This window comes from Aotus nancymaae, unplaced genomic scaffold (assembly GCF_030222135.1).
Source record: "Aotus nancymaae isolate 86718 unplaced genomic scaffold, 86718_ANA_hifiasm-v0.15.2.pri h1tg000004l, whole genome shotgun sequence".
Classification (NCBI taxonomy): domain Eukaryota; kingdom Metazoa; phylum Chordata; class Mammalia; order Primates; family Aotidae; genus Aotus; species Aotus nancymaae.
The window spans coordinates 59,355,188-59,379,352 of NW_026988415.1; the positions used below are offsets into that span (position 1 = coordinate 59,355,188).

Below are 24,165 nucleotides of genomic sequence, written 5' to 3' on the forward strand. Positions count from 1 at the left end.
ATATACAGTTTTTCATCAGAAGGGTCAAATAACTGCAAAGAATATAATTTCTAACATCATAAATATTGACTTATAGTAAAACTGTAATATTTAAATGTATTCAGTGGAATCTTAAGTACCAGGGATATTTGATACCCATCACCCATATAATAAAATAAATGGAAATAGATTATTTTTGGAATCTTCTAGGGCAATAAGCTTCTAATTATCTAAAAATTGCTTCTGGATTGAGTAATTAATGCAAGTATTATTTATACAGAATTAATCCAACTGTCATAAATATATTACAGTTTTGGTAAATGTTAAACAGAAAAAGTACAATTTGTTGAAATGTGTCACTGAATGAAGTGGGAGAGATGGGGCTGAGCATCTGGATGAGAACCCCCTTGTAGGTGATATAATTTGTGAAAAGTCCTCTTGTATGCTCACACACATCCCAGTTTGAATGCTGCTGACTTAAGTGACTGACTGTGCCTTCTTCAGGAGATTATTACAATTACATAATATAATTTAGTGACTACGGGCACACACTCTGCAGGCAGACCACAAGGGCTTCAATTCCAGCTCTGAGTCCCAGCTCTTCCTTTTATTAATTGCATGACTTTAGGAAATCTGCATAACCACCACCCCCATCCCTCTGTTTTCTCATCTGTAAAATAACAGTTTGCTGTTGCACAGGTGAAATGAAATAATACTTGTAACATGATTGAAATAGTGTCTAACACAGGCACATTAATTGTACAGTCAACTCTAGATATTCTTTTAAATGTATTTTAAGAATTTTATAGATATATCTTAATGTGTTTATATGCATTTCTCAGACAGATTTAAATAATTTGAGATTATCAATTGGTACTTCCCTTTCCTCTTGCCTGGTAAATCAGATAATTTTCTACATTCTATACAAGAAACTAATCAGGTTTTCCCCATGAATATGTACATGTATATCTATTGGTATGAGAATGCTTATCTGTTTAAGCACAGGAATACTTACTGTTTGTTTGTGACAAGGAAACAAATTATAATTAACAGACATTTATTGAATACCCACTCTAAGTAAAGGTTGTATTTAACAAAAAGGAGAAAAATAGACTCTAAAGCTTTCCCCTGCCAAGGAATTACAAGAGATAGTAAGATTAATAAACAAATTTTGAGAATCATTAAATTTTAAAAATAGCACAATCAGCAATTTCTGATTTGAAGAGAACCAAAATGAATTTAGAATAATTTGTACTAGGAGGTGACCTAGGTAACAGGAAAAGCAGGAAGGGTAAGGGGAAAAAATAGTTATTCATACCTTAAATTTGTATTAAAAGATCAATTAACTATGTAGCCTCTAAGCAAAGTCAAGGTATGGGGATTAGAATTCAGCTTATGAGTGTCTTTGTAAGAATTGTTATAAAACTCATTATTCATACCTTAAATTTGTATTAAAAGATAATTAACTATGTAGCCTCTAAGCAAAGTCAAGGTATGGGGATTAGAATTCAGCTTATGAGTGTCTTTGTAAGAATTGTTATAAAACTCATTAATCATATGAATGATAATCACTACTAGATGTTTTTTCCTAGCATAACCTGAACTCTCTGTTATGTTGTTAAGAAATATAATGATATACTAACTTAAGTGTATTTCTTTAAAATATATGTCCTGTTTAACAGAAACAATAGTTCAGCCATTAAGATATTTTTTATTTTTCAAAATATACTTATTTATATCCAGGTTCATCTGCTTTTTCCTAAATAAGCATTAACAAAAAAGAACTGGAAAATTGAGAACTTTGGCATAAGCATTGGTATTTCACAAGATTTTGAAATAAGAGACAGGACAGTTTCTCTCCTATGGATTGCTGACCTTTGTAATTGCATACCCTGTTTAATTCATAATTAGGAGGATTAAGTCCATCCCCACTCATGCTGTACAGCATTTGAAAAAAGTTAACCAAAATAATTTTTGTTTTGAAGTTCGTCGTATCTTTGGAAATAATTAGTACAATACATCCTACAATATCCCAGAACCAATGAGAATCATTGTTAAATTCAGGTGAAAACAATGCTTAAATAAGGTAGACCTATTATTAGGCCATAAATAATTCAGGAGCCATCCTAGAATATCACTTCCTTTGGTGGACCTGGGAGGGGAAAAAGCTACAAAATTTGATTTTAGCTCCATCATTATCAGAGTTCCTTAATTTATGCTAAGATATAGTTTAGAGTAGTTGAATATGGAAGGAATTTTGATAATGAGAATCTTATTCTGATGTTGGCTTCCATGATAAAATTGGAACTGTCTTCCTGGACAGTTCAAAAAATTCTAGTAGTCTGAAATAAACTCTTGGAAAAGAAGTGGGTGTATTCTTTCTGCCATTACTGTATCTCATCCCAAATAACAGGACCATAAGAACTTCTTTCATTTGGAGATCCCCTTACTCCTTTATTGCAATACACAGAACTTTTTATTCTTTCTTCACCTTTGTGCATAAGCCTTTAGGAGTTCTAACAGAGTTAGGCTACAATATTTTACTTCCATAAAGAGCCTTTTTGGTGCATGATGTTCTCTAACATAAACATTCTCCAAGGTTCAGGCCCCATAACTCTGTAAATGCAAAAGGAAAGTAATTTGAAATTCCTGAAAATATTATAGACTGTTTTAACCTAAGCTGTTTTATGGGCTTTCAAGTAAATGTGTGATTGTAACTAAGTCAGCAGTGTTCTCCCAGAAGGTTTTTAGAGAACCCTGTAATTAGTAGATGATTTGTTGTTAACTTATTGGCAAAACATGTATACATGGATTTTTCTGTCTGCAGTATATTAAGTGTGTTCTCTTAGGTAAATACATACCTCACTTTCAGCCTTTTTTTAACCCAGATATTCTTTACGAATGTCATAAGTATAACAAGCTCTTTACTGTAAATAAATGGTTTTCTAAGATTTTGTACTCTGTTTTATCAAATTAACATGAACCAGTACTTCTTGGATACTTGTTGGGTACTTATGTAGCTGTTAGTTAACATATATTGTAGCTGTTTAATTAACATATGTAACATAATGTTAGAGTTTTTACATATCCCCATATCACTAGATTATAAACTCCTTGAAGGCAGGGTCCATGACTTGCTCAGCTCTCTATTATCCATAGTACCAGCTTAATGCCTTAAGTTTGAGTAAAATAGATTTATGATGAGAAGGAACTCAAACTTTTTTTTTTTTTTGACAGATTTAGTTCATTTGACTTGTACGTCTTCTAAAACAGCAAGAGAAGATTTAGAACCAGTTGTGCAGAAATTGTTTATTCCATATACTGAAGTGGAGATAGGTAAGAAAAATAATTGATGACTCATGATGGAAAGGTAATGTAACCATCATAATCTTCTTAGACATATCATGAAAGTTTCTGCAACCTGAACTGAAATATGATGTATTCAGCAACAATTCACATTTTAGTAAGATGGTTGAGCACAGTGTCTGCCTAAATATGTGGGAAAATGTTCACTCTACAATGTTAAAGGAAATATATACATCATACACACACAACACATATAATTAAGCACAGAAAATATGCATTTACATGCATAATTACACAAAAAAGATTGTTAGAAAATCAATTTGGTGGAATTATGGGTAATTTTCCTTATAATTTTCTTTATTTTACAAGTGTTGTACAAAAAGCATATAGTCCTTTATCAGAAAAATGTATCTTCCTTTAAGGAAAAAAGATTCAACTAACAGATTAAAATATTAATTGGCAAATGTTGAAATCTTTTCTCATCTAATAATCTTTGTGTTTTTTTTTTGAGACAAAGTCTCACTCTATTGCCCTGGTTGGAGTGCAGTGGTGCGATCTTAGCTCACTGCAGCCTCCACCTCCCAGGTTCAAGTGATTCTCCTGCCTCAGCCTCCAAGTAGCTGGGACTACAGGTGCACACCACCACACCTGGCTGATTTTTATATTTGTAGTAGAGACAGCATTTCACTGTGTTGGCCAGGGTGGTCTGGAACTGCTGAGCTCAGGTGATCCATCTGCCTCAGCCTCCCAAATTGCTAGAATTACAGGCACAGTGAACCACCACACTTGTCCTCTAATAGTCTTTTAATACACAATGTACTAGTGATTTAATAAATATTTAGCTCCCAAAAGTATATATGCTACTTATTCATGGGAGAAACACATTTTAAAACTTCTTCCCCCTACATAATAGGGTTGCATTTGTAGCTGTGAATGGAGAAAATAGGGCATATTTTCTGTGTAAATAAAAAAAAAAGCCTGTTGGATCTTCATTTATATGAAGTGAAGGTGATTTTTATTATAGGATTTACATGTGCACTTGAATCTTGGTCACTTTCTTCCATTGATTTATGTCTTTATTTTCTTTGCATGTCACTTTGTTAATGCAACCATTTATTTACTCATACTTATTCTGTTTCCTTTTAGCTCATTTCCTATGAGTGTTGTTTATTTTCTTAATGCACAGGTAGTGCATAGAGGGGTGCTTATTTACATATGAAGACAAACTGTTCTTTAATTTTTAAAAAAAAGTTTATGGGTACATAATAGGTGTATATATTTATTGGGTACATGACATGTATTGATACAAGCATACATTGTGTAGTAATCACATCGTGGTAAATGGGATACCCATCACTTCTAGCATTTATCATTTCTCAGTGTTACAGACATTCCAGTTATACTCTTTTAGTTATTTTAAAGCTCACTGTAAATTGCTGCTGGCTGACTGTACTTACCCTGTTGTGCTATCAAATGCTAGATCTTATTCATTCTATTTATGATTTGCACCCTTTTTCCATCCCTACTTTTCCCTCTTCCTTCCCCATTACCCATCCCAGCCTCTGACAGCCATCATTGTACACTCTATCTCCATGAATTAAATTGTTTTAATTTTAGCTCCCACAAATAAGTGAGAAAATATTAAGTTCGTCTTTCTGTGCCTGGCTTATTTCACTTAACATAATGAACCTGTTCTGTTCTCAGGAGCTAATATTAATTATTATTTTTTCTGTCATCTACCCAAATAAAGTCTTTGAATCTGGAATCTTCACTTTAGTTTGGGAGTTAATTTATAAATTAAATTATTTTAGTCATAATTTATTAATTTATAAATTGCTTATATGTATTTTCTTTATTGAAAGTATCATATAAATGTTTGGATTATTAAATATTTGATTGCCAAGGTAAAATACATGTAATCTTTCTAAATCTAATATGGAGTCATAGTGTTTTCTTTGGCGTTAATTACAGCTATACTTTGTGTAGAAAACCTGAATTTCTTAATTATTTCTGAAATTTTAAATAATTCTTATGTTGTAATTTCATTGTGTAGTAGTCTCAAATAATGCACTAAATATGAATCATATCATTACTCTTCACTTTTTAAATCCATTTAATTTTCTTTTTAAAAAAATCAAGCTGGGGGAAATTACATGTTCATTACTTAGCATCTTCTGGCCGTTTTAGATTTTTAAACATTAATCTTAATAGTTAAAGTGATTCCATTTTGAAATGATGTATTGTTTAGAACCTGAGAGGAATTCTTTGGTAAGAACTATGTGCTCAGAGGGGTCCTCAGGTGCACTGAGGCACTGAAAAGCTGGTTTTCACTGACACATAGGCCTTTTTATCATCAGGATGAGGTAGTGGTCATATTTTAATTAAAATGTCAGAACAAATACTGTTGGAGTTATTGAAAATGAATCACCAGATAAAGTGAGCACTGGGCCATGGCAGGTCAAAGAGGCAAAGTCACCTGGAGAAGAGAACTCAATTCATTTTCCTGCCTAAATGAGGAAGAGGGAACTTTATGAGCAATATGAACTTTTAATACATTAAAGCACATTCTTCTCTGTAGCAGAAGCCCCTATTTTCACAGATTGATGGCTTTTATTATTATGTTTTGATTATTTGACATTCATATAATACCTCATGCTTTAGAGCATTGTAAATATTTTAGTTTACATGTACCAAAGAAATAACATTATTTGGCCTTATTTTCTTTTTCTTTGTATTTGAATTCTACATTCTATGTGCTTCATAAACCTGTGAAAGCCAGCCTAGTCACGTTTTTTAAAAAATCTGTATAATAGCCATCCTAGGACGTGTGAAGTGGTATCTTATTGTAGTCTTGCTTTGCTTTTCCCCAATGATTAGTGATATTCAACATCTTTTCAAGAGCTTATTGGCCATCTGTCTGTCTTCTCTGGAGAAATATCTATTCATGTCCTTTGCGCAGTTTTTTAATTGGATTTTTTGTTTTTGTTGAGTTGTAGGAGTTCTTCACATATTCTGGATATTAATCCCTTATCAGATACATGACTTGTAAATATTTGTTGTGGCAATTGTAAATGGGATTGCATTCTTCATTTAGCTCTGCTTCATTATTATTAGTGTATAGAAATCCTACTGATTTTAGTATCCTAAAACTTTACTGAAGTCGTTTATCAATTCAAGGAGCCTTTTGGTGGAGTCTTTAGGATTTTCTAGGTATAGAAAGAATCATATTGTCAATGAAGCATCTCACTCATTTTCTATCTCAAAGAGCACCACTGCCTAAAAACAGCAATTTCCCTTATAGGTGTAGTTTAAAGTCCATAGCTAGTGTGTTAAGTAATTGTTGGGCTGTGAAGGCAAATGTCTTAATTCCTTTCTGTGTGCAGTATCCAGACTCAGTCAGGGCTATGACAGTCTCCACCACTCTGCCAGTATGACTGGCATAGTTTACTCTATCCCTAAACATGGCATGCAACTGTGGAAACCATTTCTTGCTTTTTTATTTGTTGTACTATAGTTGTTTTTCTTCTGCCTACCGTATTCTATACTTACTCCAGTTTAATTTGCCCAAGATTTTATTCTAAATTACCTATTACATCTTTAGTCCTTCTTACTATCAAATTGAATGAAATGAGCTACTGCAGGAAACCAGTTTTACCCCTGGCAACTTGTGATGCACTCTTAGCCAAAGCTCAGCAACTTTAATATTTTTTGACAGTTTTGCACTTGACAACTGCATGTTATTTTTCCAGCTATCTCTTTGCCTTCCAGTTGACCTCAAAGAAAGATGAAGCAATTATATATCTCTTGAAGGTTTTAAGGTCAAAGCCTGATAATGCCCTTGAATCCAGAGCACTTATCCTCAGCCTACGTCAGTTTTTCACCTTCTTCATAGTTTCTTTTTGCAGGCTCAACCTCTATGAAATTAAGTCGAATTAATCTATTAGATTATTGACTTCCTCCAACTTTTATTAAGTGGAGTATTCTTTTGAGCTGGATCATTAATGAGATGCAAGATAAGCTCTGCTAGTATATGCTTAAAAATGGGTTGGGCAATATTAAAGACTTTCCAGACTTTAGCCCACTTGTTAGCAGTGTTCCCCAAGTCTGGTGTCACAAACCATAGGAGATTCATTTAAATATCTTCCCATAAGATTCATGTAACTAAACTCACTAATCAATTTTCTAAGAGCCATATGGTGTTAGCTATGAAATATTAATTTCTTATGTTCCTTTATTTTGTCAATAAATAGATTTAGCCACCTAATATGTTCCTACATAAAATTAGTGATATCTTAGATGACTTGTAGGTCTTAGCACTTTTAGAAAGGACCGTCTTAGGCGATCACTTCTTCCACTCAGAGTTTCTTCATCCTATTCCACTGATAATTATGGATTATTCAGGATGAACTAGGAAAATAACTTATTTGGTGTTCTTACAGTGGAGATACTGTAAATTAAATATAATAAAATTTTGTTTATCCTGATGTGGGAAATAGGGCTTTCTTGTTAGTTGAATACTGTAATTAGGTAAAAATTTCTCTACATTGGTTACCAATTAAATAATAGTAATTAACGAGATAATTATGCCTTTAGCATTTTCTTTATGATTCATGAGGTGCCTCATGGTCTTGGGCAGTCTTCATAAACACCCATTATTGTACAGAATTTGAAGTTTTGTTCAGATTCAGTCTAAAGAAAACTCTTTAGTCAATGAACGTATTAACAGCAATATTTTATGTTTTCAAACAAAGAAAATTATAAGAATTTTAAAGAGAAGAGGCAAATAAATGATTATCAAGTTAGCAAGAAATAGGCTTTATGCATTGAGATTAATAATGTTGGGCCTTTTTATAAGTACATCGTATTTGGTCATACTTAAAAATATGGATAACATCGATTCAGAAATTATTTACTGAGCATCTGTTGTGTGCTAGCCCCTGTATTAGGGAACAAAAAAACGAGAGGGAGTAAGAACTAAGTCTACTTCATCTGCATATACCCAGCTCGTAGCGCAATGCCTAACACGCATAATAGACACATGCTCTTAAATGAGAGAAAATGTGCTCAAAATGACATTTACTGTTATGACTTCATTTTTGATATTTGTTGGTTACCATTAATTTTTTTAATCCAATAAGAAAAAGCATTAGACTGTGAGTTAGGACAACAAAGTTTTAATCCTGTATTTACTTTTTTTTTTTTTTTTGAGATGGAGTTTCGCTCTTGTTACCCAGGCTGGAGTTCAATGGCGCAATCTCGGCTCACCGCAACCTCCGCCTCCTGGGTTCAAGCAATTCTCCTGCCTCAGCCTCCTGAGTAGCTGGGATTACAGGCACGTGCCACCATGCCCAGCTAATGTTTTGTATTTTTAGTAGAGACGGGGTTTCACCATGTTGACCAGGATGGTCTCGACCTCTCGACCTCGTGATCCACCCGCCTCGGCCTCCCAAAGTGCTGGGATTACAGGCGTGTACTATTTTTTTAATAATAACTTTAATGAGATACCATTCTATACCATATGATTCACCCATTTGAAGTATAAAATGCAGTGTTTCTTAGTATATTTATAGAATTGTCCAAACATCACCACCATCAGTTTTAGAACATTTCCATCACCCCTGAAAGAAAGGTCATACCCATTAGTGATCACCCTCCATTTGCCCCCAAATCTCTTCAGCCCTAGGTAACTGACTAACCTACTTCCTGCTTATCCTGGACATTTCATCTGCATATACTATTGACTTACTATATAGTTTATCAAGTTGGCTTATCCATTTGAGACATAAGGAAATCAATTTATGTTGTCTTCTCTCTTTATAGGGAAAATTTAAGGATGAATGTGATCATAACCACTTTGATACTAGTGAGAAGAAGTAATAGAAGTCCAAAGAAGCATGAATGGAGTAAAATCTAATTAATTTACTAATCAAAATAGAGTGTGCAGATGCAAATTTACTAATTGTTTACATACAAAGCTCTGATTTACTACAATGTCTAGTCATGGCTTAATCGTTAATAGGCTACATAGTGTAGTAATTGACCAGCATATTGTATTGTAGAATGTAAATAAAATTTATTTCTACATTTAGAAAATGAACAAGTTGAAAAGCCAAGAATTCTGTGGGCTCTTTACTTCAATATGAGAGATTCGTCAGACATCAGCAGGAGCTGTTATAATGATTTACCACCCAACGTTTATGTCTGCTCTGGCCCAGATTGTGGTTTAGGAAATGATAATGCAGTTAAACAGGTAAGGCTATTGATGTTTCTCAGCTTTGTATTAACATTTTGGTATGGTTGGGAAACATTTTTTTTCTCTGGGAGGAGACAAAAGTCTAGAAAAGCATCTCTCTCATTAATACCACAAATAAAAACAATTTGCCCAAAAGTTTTTTCTATGACCTACAATGCTTCTTTAAATATACTTTAAATTCAGGGTCAGGTATTTTCAATTTATTGAATAAAATGTTGAATTACAGAGTTTTTTTATGAGTTCCATTGTGGAAATAAGGATGGAAGATGTTAAAAATACATATTCATAAATAAGAATTTATAATGCCAGTATTCTAAAGAAACATTGTTTCTAATTTAAACAGTTGGACTATTGGTATATTATTTTGAAATACCTAAATTATTTTTCTTGGTAAACTGACTCATTTCAAGAAGGTTGTAACTAATAAGGCATATAAAATTAATTTTACAGTAGTCTTAATGCATTTTTTAATTCATGGAAAAGAAGTTATAGCATAGTTTTGTATAGTTAACATGATTCCATTAATGTTTTGATACAAGTTCGTATCCCAAGAGCTACCATTACTGCTGCTGAGGACTATTGTAAAGCAAGGTCGAAGTCTGTGATAGCCATCCTAAGCAGGGCTAAGAAGAGGCACAGGCTGATACAAGCTCCTCAAAGTGAACCATGATTCCATTAAGCTGAAGATTGATATGTATATACAGATATAGTTCTCTGCCCTGGACAGGATGGAAAAAAAAAAAAAACAAAATATTTTTTGAGACACATTTCTAAACTTTAGAATTGGCACATCTGTCCATTAAGTCAATAAATGTGTAATTTAACATTGTTCTTAGACCACAGATGGCACTTTCATTCCCACCAATGGCAAATGGCCTGGTTGAGCCTGTAATCTAATTTTGAGTCATAGTAGCAAAGCTATGACTATCATGAGGATACAGACATCTGCAGTTATTTTCTAGAGTTCTTGTGTATTTTCTTCAGTGCCTGATAGTGATCCTGGATAATCATATTCAGCTATTGACACCAAACCAAAGCAGGAAGTCACATCTCTGATCCATCATTCATTCTGTTAGTTTACTAAGAACCCAAGATAGCTGAAGATCTGCATTTATAGCTTGAAATATTCAAGTCATTTTTTATTTTGATGTTCTAATGTTTTGCAAGCAGAAATTGCCAACAAGTTTTTAGCGCAAGGTAGCTTAGGTCATTTTTTATCCCTAAAGGAACTTTAATTTTTTTTTAACCAAAAAACTTTAAGTAAGGGCTTATAATACAAGTACTAATGTAATCTAAACATCTAAACTGCATGCTAGAAGATTATAATTGGAGGATAATTTGATCATGAGGTAATTCACTTCTCAAGAAGATAACCTTCAGAGGTAACACACTATAATAGTAGAAAAGAGTATAGTGCTAATTTTGGTACTAATATGCTATTAAATGTAAGTAGTTTTAAATTTATTATATAGCTTTTAATCTCATATATCAGTTTTGGGGAAAATATAATGCCTACTTTAAAGAGCATTGACAATATTTGTAAGTAGCTAGTGTATTCGGATAAACTACATGCTAATTCCTGTGTATCAGCCTGTAATTATGTCAATCACTAATCGGTGATTTCCAGTGATCGATGTTTTCCAAATGAAGAATAGTATCCATAAAAGCTCTCAGAATATCACCTAGACTTTGTTTATGTAGAAAACACAAGCCCATGTAGATTTAAAAAAAAAAAAAAAACGAAATACTTCATTTTACCAGTTGGCAAGTTTACATCTTATTTGTCAAATGTATAGAGGTTGAGTAATGTAAAACTGTGTTCATAGGGAACTATTTATGATTTGTGTTCATAGGGAACTATTTATGATTTGAAGATGCACCAAAAGCATGACGTGATCTGTCTTTAATACCCACAAGTTCAAATTGTGCGCTCCTGGCCTCCAAGACATTCTCTATTGTCACTATGATACGAACCTAACTGATAATTGTGATTCTTTCTATGACTTGCTCATTTTTGTATTTTATGTCGCTTCAGTTTTGTTTCTATTTTTCTGAAACTGACATCTGTCATCTCTTTCCTTGGTAGGTGTCATATACCATGTACCCAAACATACTCATGGACAGGTCCATAGTCTTCATTCCCAAGACACTGATAGCTCACTCCTTCAGGAGCCCCACCCTCTAGGAGATGTCACTACTGTGGGAACAAGAATAAATAGCACCATACTCTTTGTATTTTGCTTCAGGTATAAAATAGGTTAAATTGGCTGATGTTGGGCTGGGCTAGCAACCTAACCACCATTTAGAACATTGTTTTATGGACAAATTAGCCAGTCACTTATGACATTTGATAAACAGCCCATTACTAAGTTGAGAGCTAACTTTATAGATTGAACAGTCAAGTTGCTCACATACTGTAGTGCTATTTGTTTTCTAAGCCTTTGAGAGGGCAATTTTAGATGCCATATTTTCTGTAGCTGTCATTCATTTAAGCACTTTCTATGTGTCAGATACTATCCTTGGCATCTCATATATATTATCTTATGTGGTCCTCACAACAATCCTACGAGATAAGTATTTATGATATGCCCATTTATAAATAAGTAAGCTAAGTCCTAAAAGGGCTAAATAACTTGTCCAAAGGTCACATAGCTAGTAAGTTCTTGATCCAAGAATTAAACTCAGCTCTTTTGGATCACAGTGCTGGTACACTCACCCAGTGTTTGTTACGTGCTACTTTCAGTTTATGAATAGGCGTATATCCTAAAAACTTTAAAGTACTGTATTGATGAAATGTTTATTTTTGTTTTGTGTAGATGTATGTTAATTAAACATAGAAATATTTTAAATAATTCACTTTGTTCTCTCTGTACTTCTCAGTATGAGCACACCAAGTCACAATATAATTAGCCCTTTCTAATTTTTTTTACCACCTGAAACACTTTATCCTTTAAGCTAACTTGTGGCTTAAAAACGGTAAAGAGGGGGAAAAGTTGCCAATAAACTATTCTGCGCTTAGAACTAGGTTTAGTTGGAAAACAAAATGCAGCAGACCAAGAAGCATTAGATGCACTTTCCAGAGCATGACAGTTGATCCTAAGAAGTTCCAGCAGTGAAAGAGAGGAGAGATTTGGGGTGGACTCCAGGTATAGGAAATTGACATCAACAAGGGACAGAGCAGATGGGCTAAAGGTGGGAGTTCCATAAGCAGGTAGAAAACAAGGAAGAGTAGTGTGACAACCTGCAACTGGTGCTAATCTTAGGAGTCAGGTAGTGCATGACAGGGTATGTGAAAGCATATGGTGTGGGATCCAGCCACAGAGACTGGAGTTCAGGGTAAAATCTATTCTATAGAGAGGAGGCAAAGGGAGACAAGGTGTCAAACACAGATGAACTGGCATAGAAGTAAAAGTATTAGTAGTAATATAATTATATTTATACTTAATATTTGTATTAAATATTACTGACATTCTATTTTATGCCAAGGCAATAAGGATCCAGAGTTGACTAAAAGTATTTATCATCCTGGAGGAATCACTGTTAGGTAAAGGAGAAAAGCATGTAAACAAATGACAGTGTAGTGTGGTATATGTACTAATATATCCAAAGTCTAGAAGTAACGCAGAGGAGCGATGAGCCCTATCTAGAAGTCAGAGAACCTTTCAGAGAGGGGTGTAATAGATGAGTAGCAATTCTCCATCTAAATCAAAGACAGTAGAATTGAAACATTCTGGGTGTAAAGAATAACACTGGTACCAGCCCAGGATGTAAACATAAGTATCATGGTGTCTTGTTTCATACAAATAAACAGGTATTAGTAAAGTAAGAAGTCTGAGAGATGACGGTTAGATGAAGTGGTATATGATAAGATCAGAGAAGGTATGTGTCAGACGGCTTTTATTTTCTATAGTAGGGATCTTGGATGTTATCTTACTGGTGATGGGGAGTCATTGAAGAATTTTAATCCAAAATGGAATAAACAGAATTTTATTTTCCACAGACTCATCTGAGGGTAGCATGGAGATGGATTATATGGGGGAACTCTAGAGGCAAGGAGCCCAGTCCAATATTGAGTCTATTGCAGTTGTCTGGGTGAAAGATGGTGCATGTCTGGGCTATGTCAGTGGGGAAGGAGCAGATGGAGTTAAGAGATAGAGGATAAAATTGATAGAATTTGATGATTGTTTGCATGCAGAGGGTAAAAGGGAGGGAGAACTTGTACAGACTGTAAAGATAGAGTTGTAAGACAAAAAGACCATTAGGGGAATCACATATGAGGTAACGGCTTTGTTTAACCTAGGTCCTACCTCTATAGGGGCTGTGTGTCTCTAGCAAAGAAGTATGGTGAGTTCCCAGGATGGAGAGCACAGACAGGCATCTGTAATTTCCAAATAGCTGTAATAAAAAAATGCAGTGTCACAGTATTTACTATAGTCACCGTGCTGTACATTAGATCCCCAGAACTTATAACTGAAAGTTTGTACCCTTAAACCAACAACTCTTCACTCCCCAGCCCCTGGCAACCACCCTCAACTTTTTTAGATTCCACATATAAGTGAGATCATGTGGTAATTATCTTTCTGTGTTTTGGCTTATTTCACTTAGCATAATGCCCTCCAGGTTCATTCATCTTGTCATAAATGACAGGATTCTTACATTCAAATTTGACAAGAGAGCAGATTTTAAGTATTCTTACTACAAATACATACATACACATACACACACACACACACACACACACAGTGGTAACTATTGATAGTGATGGACGTAACTTGATTGTGGTAATCATTACCCCCTGTATAAGTATATCAAATGACCTTGGACACCTTGAATATATACAGGTTTTGCCAATTATTTAAAAACTTAAAAAAATTGTAGTAATTGACGTGTCCAAAAACATACCCTTGAAGTTTTTTATTCTGTTACCCTATTGTTGCCAGGTTCCGGGACCCAGGGGAGGCTTAGCTTGCTCCCTGGTGGGCTGTTCTTCCAGGCTATTGGTCTCTCTCTCAACCAAGAATGGGAGAGGGGACCATACCGGGCGTAGTGCTCTCACAAGTAAATATCGGACCCCAAAGAGTTGTTGCAGAAAGTGATGTATTTAGGCAGAGAAAGAGAAAAAGGAGAAAGAAAAAGATAAGAGAAGAAAGCTTCCACGAAGGTCGTGGAAGGGTATCCAGACATGGAGTCCGGCCAGATGTGGCAACAGGGACTTTTAACCTGGGAGGAATTCCCACCCTATCCAAGCCCTTTGACCTATGAAAGGAGTTACTTTAAACTTCCGCTGGAGTGATTGATCTTTGATTCTTTCCCGCGTGTGGGAAAACTTAAAAGACCTCTCATTCCCGGATGAAGAGATGGGGGAGGCATGGCACTGAAAAGTTCTTGCTCTTGAAACTACACCCCCTTGTGGACCCGGGGAGAGAATACATTCCCTCACTATCATACTAGTAAGTTCAACTTAAATCTTGACATTTTTACTTATGTTATTATTAGTAATAATGAAAATAGTTACCATATATGTTGGCTTACTCTCTGACATTTTATAGATATGGAAGCCAAAGCTCAGAAATTGAGTAAACATTCCCCAAATCACATAGCTCCTAATTAGTAGAGCCACCATTTTTACTGAGGCTGTCTTTTCAAAATCCATGAGATTAAACAAGTGCTATGGTCCTTAAAGTCCAGTGAATGGGAACTAGATCAGAAAGCAAATAGTTGAGCAAACAGTGAGGAATTTTCTTCGTTTGAACAGTGACTTGTTAAAAATTATTATATGCTAAATGAGACTATACCAATATTACAGTAATAGGCTTGTATTAGTCTGTTCTCACACTGCTATAAAGATACTACCTAAGACTATGTAATTTGTAAACAAAAGAGGTTTAATTGACTGACAGTTCCTCATGGCTGGGGAGGCCTCAGGAAATGTAAAATTACAGTGGAAAGCAAAGGGGAAGGAAGACACGTCTTAAATGGCAGCAGGAGAGAGAAAGTGAAGAGGGAATGGCCAAACACTTTTAAACCATCAGAACTTTTGAGAAGTCACTATCACAAGAACAGCATGTGGAAAACTGCCTCCATAATCCAATCACCTCCCACCAGGTCCCTCCCCAATACTTGTGAATTACAATTTCAGATGAGATTTGGGTGGGGACACAACCAAATCATATCATTCTGCCCCTGGCCATTCCCAAATCTCATGTCCTTTTCACATTTCAAAACCAGTCAAGCCTTCCCAACAATCCACCAAAGTCTTAACTCATTCCAGCATTAACTCAAAAGTCCACATCCAAAGTCTTATCTGAAACAAGGCAAGTCCCTTCTGCCTATGAACCTGTAAAATCAAAAGCAAGTTAATTACTTCCAAGATACACTGGGGTATAGGTGTTAGGTACATGTTTCCATTCCCAATGGGAGAAATTGGACAAAACAAAGTGGCCGTAGGCCCCATGCAAGTCCCAAATCCGGCTGGGCAGTCATTAAATCTTAAAGCTCCAAAATCTCCTTTGACTCCATGTCATCACATCCAGGCCATGCTGATACAAGGGCTAGGGTTCCATGCCCTGTGACTTTTCCAGGTGTGTGGTACAAGCTGTCGGTGGATCTACTATTCTAGGGTCTAGAGGACAGTGGCCCTCTCTTAGCTCCACTAAACAGTTCCCTATTGGTTACTCTTTATGGGGGCTTCAAGCCCACATTTCCCTTCAGCACTGCCCTAGCAGAGGTTCTCTGTGAGGGCTGTACCCCTACAGCAGACTTCTGCCTGGTCATCTAGGCATTTGCAAACATCCTCTGAAATCCACACAGAGGCTCCCAAACCTCAACTCTTGTCTTTTGTGCACCCTCAGGCCCAACATCACATGGAAGCTGGCAAGGCTTGGGGCTTGCACCCTCTGAAGCAACAGTACAAGCTGTACCTTTATTCCTTTTAGCCATGGCTGGAACTGGAGCAGCTGGGATGTAGGACACCATATTCTAGGGCTACACAGAGCAGTTGGGCCCACCCAGCCTAAAAAACCATTTTTCCCTTCTAGGGAAGATCTCTGACATGCCCTGGAGACCTTTTCCACATTGTCTTGGCTATTGACATTTGGCTCATCATTTCTTATGCAAATTTCTGTAGCCAGCTTGAATTCCTTCCCAGAAAATGGGTTTTTCTTTTCTCTCGCATGGTCAGGCTGCAAATTTTCCAAACCTTTATGCTCTGCTTCCCTTTTAAACATAAGTTCCTATATCAAACCATCTCTTTGTGAACACACATGACTGAGTGCTTTCAGAATCAGCCAGGTCACCTCTTGAATGCTTTGCTGCTTAGAAATTTCTTCTGCCACATACCCTAAATTATCTCTCTCAAGTTCAAAGTTCCACAGATCTCTAGGTCAGGGACAAAATGCTGCTAGTCTTTTTGCTAAAGCATAGCAAGAGTCACCTTTGCTCCAGTTCCCAGTAAGTTCGTTATCTCCATCTGAATCCACCTCAGCTTGGATATCATTGTCTGTATCACTATCAGCATTTTGGTCAAAACCATTCAGCAAATCTCTAGAAAGTTCCAAATTTTCCCACATTTATGTCTTCTTCAGAGCCCTCCAAACTGTTCTAACCTCTGCCTGTTACCCAATTCCAAAGTCACTTCTACATTTTCAGGTTATCTTTATAGCAGTACCCCATTCCTTGTACCAATTCTATTAGTGCCTCTTATACTGCATAAAGATACTATCCGAGACTAGGTAATTTATAAACAAAAAAAGGTTACTTGACTCAGAATTCCAAATGGCTGGGGAAGCCTCAGGAAAGTTACAATCATGGTGGAAGGTGAAGGGGAAGCAAGGCATGTCTTACATGGGGGCAGGAGACAGAGAAAAGGGGGAACTGCTAAATACTTTAAACCATCAGATCTCATGAGAACTCACTGTCACAAGAACAGCAAGGGAACAGCTGCCCCCTTAATCCGATCACCCCCTAACACATGGGGATAACAATTTGAGATGGGATTTGGATGGGGACGCAGAACCAAACTATATCAAGGCTCTATAAGAAATCATACAAAATAATATTAAGGAAATTGTATTTCTGTTGATACATAGAATGAATGTGGTTCAGTTCCCAACAGTCTGAACACTTGATATGAACCTAATCGGGTACTGCCATCCTTGAAGAGTGGACCTGAATACATGTATAGAATTAAAGGGAGAAGTCATAGAATTCTGAAAACAAACTTACAGAAGTTTACGTATACTGATAAAGTACTATAACCTGCTTAAGGGAATTTTAAAGGATAACACTTAATTTTTTAGTTAGTGCCAGAAATGCACACACATTTTAAACTGATTTCCAAAAATGATTTTATCTTTTCTTTGTTGGCTAGGCTGAAACACTTTTCCAGGAAATCTGCCCCAATGAAGATTTCTGTCCCCCTCCACCAAATCCTGAAGACATTGTCCTTGATGGAGACAGTTTACAGCCAGAGGCTTCAGAATCCAGTGCCATACCAGAGGCTAACTCAGAGACTCTCAAGGAAAGCACAAACCTTGGAAACCTAGAGGAGCCCTCTGAATAATGGATACACACTAAACTGAATACCCCACTTTGGAAATTTCTACTGGTCTCAGAGCCTGCTTGATAGAAGGACTGTTTGAAAAATGTTAGAAAGCAGTAGCAATTATAAGGCAAAATAGGTAATAGAAATCCGAAAGGGGATTTTCCTTATAGAGGACATTCCGAGAACACACAACACTTATAAAGCACATTGACTTGCTCATTTTAAATACCAAACTTGAGTGACTAGCAGGTGAAAATTATAAATCATTTGATTCTCAGGAATGTAACTATGGATATGAAAGTGATCCTATGCATTGTTAATAATTAAGTGGTTTTAGGACAATTTTGTTTGCCACTTTGGATCTTTGTTGGAAAGCCACATTTTCAGAACCAGCTCACGTATTTTCTTTGATTATTTGAATTATAGTTTCTTTATTAATAACAGCATTATAACATAAGGATAAAAACATATATAGAAAAACTAAAGTATCATGATCTAGATAGAAGCCTGTATTTGGAATATGGGTTTGTTTTATTTTGCTTTGCTTTCTATGTTGAGAAGCGTTGAAAATGCTAATAATATTAAGGTGTTTACACATTTTTATGAAAAAGCCAGTAGTGTTTTTTTTAGTATCAGTGATACTTGTTTGTAAATTATTTACATATTGGGAAGGGTCAATAATAAAGAAATGAAAGAATGGAAGGAAAGGCATGGATAGACTCGTTGGTATTTGGATGTTCTGTCTGTCAAGTAACTAGAGTACTAGGCTAATTGTCTACAGACCTAATTTAATCCTGGCTGTCCTACTGATGATATTTGGTAAATTGTTTTAACTTCTTAGCCTATGTTTCTCCATATATAGTAGCACCGTGCCTACTGTATGACAATGGTTATGAAGACAAATGCAGTGCCATCTTTGGTATGGCATCACTGGAAGAAAATTGTTTTAGAATTTTCCCATTGACGATGAATATCAAAAGTCTCACGCAGGAAATAATTGCTTGCTGTCAGCTTCAAACAAAATAGATCACAGCATTTTTATTGCATTAAGCTTTTTAAATGAAAATTTCTTTTTTAAATTAGTATTTTATAGTCTTACAGATGAGTAAAAATAGTAACAAGTAGAATTGTGGTTTCGAAATGTGACTAAGGAAAACACTCTATAAATTGTTCCTGTTCCTTTTCTGGTAGGTAAACCTGCAACCACGAAGGACTTCAAATTGAGTATGACGGTTGTTAAGCCCTAATATACATGCTACATAAAAATATTACGGCTGCCAGTAATCCCAGCACTTTGGGAAGCTGAGGTGGTTAGATCCCTTGAGGTCAGGAGTTTGAGACCAGCCTGGCCAACATGGCAAAACCCTGCCTCTACTAAAAATATAAAATTTTAGCTGGGCATGATGGCAGGCACCTGTAATCCCAGCCGTTTGGGAGGCAGAGGTTGCAGTAAGCTGAGATTGTGCCACTGTACTTCAGCCTGGGCAACAGAGCTAGACTCTGTCTCAAAAAAAAAAAAAAAAGTTAGGTCTGTACATAGGCAGCAAACCTAGCTACAGTGACGTTGCCTATATTTAAGTTTTCTCAAATGGCCAAGCTCTGATGGTCTACTTTATCTGAGCAATAGTTTAGTCTTATAATTGCCTGTAAATAAATAAATAAACTCTAAATTTTTTTTCACAAGATATGGCCCATATTGTCTATCAGTAAGCCATGGCTCCATTGTAAAGCACATAGTTCTTACATACTTCAACTGCAGCTGGTCCCTGACCTCACCAGGTTTCAGAAATGTTCTTAAAGGAAGCTGGCTGTAGCATGTCACAGATTCATGGGAAATGAAAGAACCAAGGAACATAGCTCATGCCTCTCCTTTCTACCCCCTGCAGATATAGTTGAAGCCAGAATGATGGAAGAACTAAACTTACTGGCCTCTCAGGCTGCTCCTGTTCCTACCTCCCAGTGTACAGCTCCTCCCCATCTCTTTAGTCCCCTTTCCTTCGCTTCCCCTTTTATAATGTCACATAGAACAGTAGGATCACATTATAACCTACTTTGTCACAGGGATTCAGATTTTTCTTATATCAAATCATGTTTCCTGAAACCCAGCTGGGGCATATGCACTCAATGTCTAATACATACCTATGAATGTACCGGCTATTGGCCTTGCCTCTGGATATCAGCAATACATTATAAAAGGTTCCACTAGATGAGACAATTGAGTCTGAATACAATTGCAGTAAATTGTGCCAATAAAGATATTGCACTGTTATGGTCTTAGAGTTAAGGCCGCTTGAATGCAGCGTGCACCTTCATGTAAACAGACAATCAGGATAGGCCTAGAATAACCACAAAAATTCTGATGGCTATATGTGGAACAATATGTGGAACTTCAGCTGCCTATATGTGGAACAATGAAGGAGATCGTTTGTGGTCCATTATTGTAGCCTGTTTCATTCATTAGCCAGTGTCAGCGTTTCGTTTTCAGGTCATTTATTAAATATTACTGAAATGTGTAAAAGTTGCTGAACATGATTCATGTATTATACAACTACTAAAAGACTTTGAGAACCTTAGATACTTCCTGTTGCCTCAAAATGTAATAGAAATTATTCTTAGAGCTTTCTTTTTAGTTATCCTAATTGCTGCAAATAAATATTTGTTCTTAGAGTTTTAAGTCAAAATAATCTTTTGGTTTTGTTATAAAACCTTAAGCTTGAAGTCATATTAATAAAATTAATATGTTGTACATAGTGGAAAATTTTCAGTAGCTAAGTTACGTTTTCAAAAATGTTATCAAAGAATTTTGATTCATGTATTTAAAATGTTTATGCATGCCTCTTATTAACCAAAAATGATAATACCATTCAGTTTAGTGATCAGTATGAGAACCAATACCTTATCCTATGTTGCTATTGTATTTTTTCCTAGTTGGTGTACCTGCCCAGAGAAACATATACTGTATGTGTATACATACATGTGTATATATAAAAGGTCAATTTATATATTTTTCTACCGGAAAATGGAGTAACAATTTCCCTATCTCCCATAATATTTATTTGTCCATAGTAAAATGGTCATATTGATGGTAATTTCTAGAACTAGTTTCTGGGATTGTCAGCCCTTTGTCTAAAGTAATGGCAGTATTAATGATTGACTTCTGTCACTGCCATAGTTACCTGGATTGGTAGCCTTGGTAGCCTTTGTCTAAAGTCCTAAAGAGTTCCAAAAAAAAGTTTGTTGAAATTTAATTGCTAAATAGTGGTTGGTGGTTCTTTACAGTAGGAATTGTAATAATTTTCTTGCAAATAAGTTATTTACTGCTATTGACATTGAATAATTTGTCTTTTACTCAGCTAATTTTATTGTATTTCAAAAAGCATGAATATATGAATATTCATAAACTATACACTGTTAACAATAAGTTTTCAGAGGAAATAAAGACTTTTCAATCCTTTTCAGGCATGGTATCATATATTGTAGTACTTACATCTTTTATATCTGCCAAGAATTTGAAGATTGACTTGAACCTGATTTATGTTTTAATATTAGTCTATTAAGTAAATGGTTAATTGTCAAGCTGTATATTTGGTTTTGTTTTTAGACGTCTGCCAACTGTGTTAAGTTTGTGAGAAAGGCAATGAAATGATATAAATGATATAGGGGCATGAGTTACTTTGCAAACTGTTCTAGATGCCAACATTAATGCCAATATCAAACAAAGGTGGATGAGACCTTTTTCTGTTTGGAATCAGTGCTGTGGAGGCTGTGCAGCATGGGCTATGAATTTATAATACATTGATTGCCTACAGACTGTTTTCACATCTCACTTACATGATGAGAATCTGAAATGTTTTTCACATCTGTTTGGCAAATGAGAACCTGAATGTTTTTCTTTGAGGTGTTTGAGGCCCCAACAACTCCTTTGCAATAGATAAGAGATTCCTGATGTTCTTTTTATGCAGAAATTATTCATTAAACCATGATTTGCTGTTGAGTCAAATAATTAAAGCAGACTGACATTTTCTGTCAATTTCAAGTAGTTTCTAAATTTCCTCAGTAAGGAGACATTAAAAAGAGAACAGGACTCTCAAAACTGGCAGTTTATCTGTGAGATTATTAATTAATCAATTTTAAGAAAGATAAAATTGATTGAATTTTTAAATAAGTAGCTGTATTATCCTTCAAGCACCTTGAAACTCATTCACACTTAAAAAAATGGTTCCAAATGTTTGAATTCTCTTTAATGATGGCTTTTAAAAAATACCGGTTAAGTGGTTTAACACTTAGAATCCCAACTCACATTTTGAAGGCCACTTTTTTTTCCACTGATGCACAATTTAGCTTTGGGGCTGCAATGAGATACCTTTGTGGTATAAGTTGCCATGCCTGCTCTTTCTGGTGATGATGACTCTGAGAACAGTATGACAGGTAATCATTAGAACTTGGATCCTGGTAAACTGTAGGGTCTTTTTGTCTATCATTGCAGGGGGATTTATGCTGATAACTCCTATTAATGTTAATAGGACTTGCATGTGTAAATCTTCCTCTGCCAACGAAACAGTTGACCCCTAAAAGAAACACTGTTTAGTGGTGGACACTGTAGCTGATCTAGAAGCCTCAGTGAATTGTCCTATTCAGGATTTTTATGTGTGGGAAAAAAGATAACATGAATGTACCAACTCAGCAGAGTATTTTCTGTAAAGCTTGAAAAGATGAAATACTAGCACTTAGCTTTCTGTTTCCATTTCTAAAATATGTTAGAAACTACTGCTCTGTATGTACTATTAACATAGCATTTTTTCTCTTATTTTTAAAAGTAAAATAATTTTGCCCAAAATTATGTTAAAATCGTATTTTAATATGCCAATACTATCCTAAAATTTCTGGAAATTAACATTTCAAAGCTATATAATAAGATCCAGTCTCATAACAATCAAGGAAATGCACACAAACCCAGCAGATGGATTTTGCTTTTCAAATTGGCAGAATCCCAAATACTATTAGCCAAAGTGGTAAGGATATAGGGGAAAAGACATTCATTACATTGTGAGTAAGAAAGTACATAAACAGGTTACATCCTATTCAAAGGGCAGTTTGGCAGAACCTGTTAAAACTTTTTTTGCAAATTATTAAAATGACATTTTTAATATTTACAAATTTTTTAATTGCCACTTTTAGATTCAGGCAGTACATGTGAAAGAGTGTTACATGGAAATACTACATTATGCTGAGGTTTGGGATATGAATCCCATCACCCAGAAAACATAGTACCCAATAAGTAGTTTTACAACAGATGTCCCCCTCCCTCCCTCCCTCCCTATCTCCCTCCCTCCCTCCTCTAGTAGTCTGCATTGTCTATTATTACCATGTTTATATCTACATGTGCTCAGTGTTTAGCTCCCACTTACAAGTGAGAACATGCTGTATTTAGGTTTTCTGTTCCTGTGTAGTTGGTTTAGGATTATGGCCTCCATCTCCATCCACATTGCTGCAAAGGCCATGATCTCGTTGTTTTATGGCTGCATAGCATTTCGTGGTGTGTAAATACCACATTTTCTTTATCCAATCTACCATTGATGGGCACCTGGATTGATACCAGGTCTTTACTATTGTGAATAGCACATTGATGAATATATGAGTGTATGTGTCTTTTTTGTAGAATGATTTATTTTCCTTTGGGCATCAGAAATGCAAATCAAAACCTATCAAAACTTTAATGCAGATAGCCTTTGGCCAAACACTTTCATTTCTAAAAACCTAGCTTATGTGTTTTGTACAAGTACACAAAATACAAGGTTCCACACTATAGCTTTGTGGTTTTATTTAATTTTGGAAATAACCTATTTCTTCATTAAATGGAGACTGGCTTAATTTGTTAATACATGCATTTAATAGTATAGAATACTATGCAGCTGTAAAAAGGTGCATCTATATGTAATATATCTCCAACATGTTTAAAAACCAAGTCACAGAATGGTAAGTTATATGTGTAAAGATCAAAACCCTGTGTTTATTACATATATATGCCTATCATAGGAAGTTTTTAGGGAGTTACATACTAAAGTGGTAACTGGTTATGTTGGGA

At 35.4% G+C, this 24,165-nt stretch overlaps 1 protein-coding gene across 1 annotated transcript in view; it reads left to right on the forward strand.

Annotated features, from left to right (window-relative positions):
- CHM (CHM Rab escort protein) overlaps positions 1-21,656 on the forward strand; it is a 188,365-nt gene extending 166,709 nt beyond the window's left edge. Inside the window, exons 13-15 of the mRNA XM_012464454.2 lie at positions 3,217-3,315; positions 9,375-9,535; positions 17,907-21,656. Of these exons, the coding sequence (XP_012319877.1) occupies positions 3,217-3,315; positions 9,375-9,535; positions 17,907-18,098 (452 nt within the window). The 3' untranslated portion in view covers positions 18,099-21,656. The remainder of the gene's footprint in view (positions 1-3,216; positions 3,316-9,374; positions 9,536-17,906) is intronic.
- Positions 21,657-24,165: the final 2,509 nt, after the last annotated feature.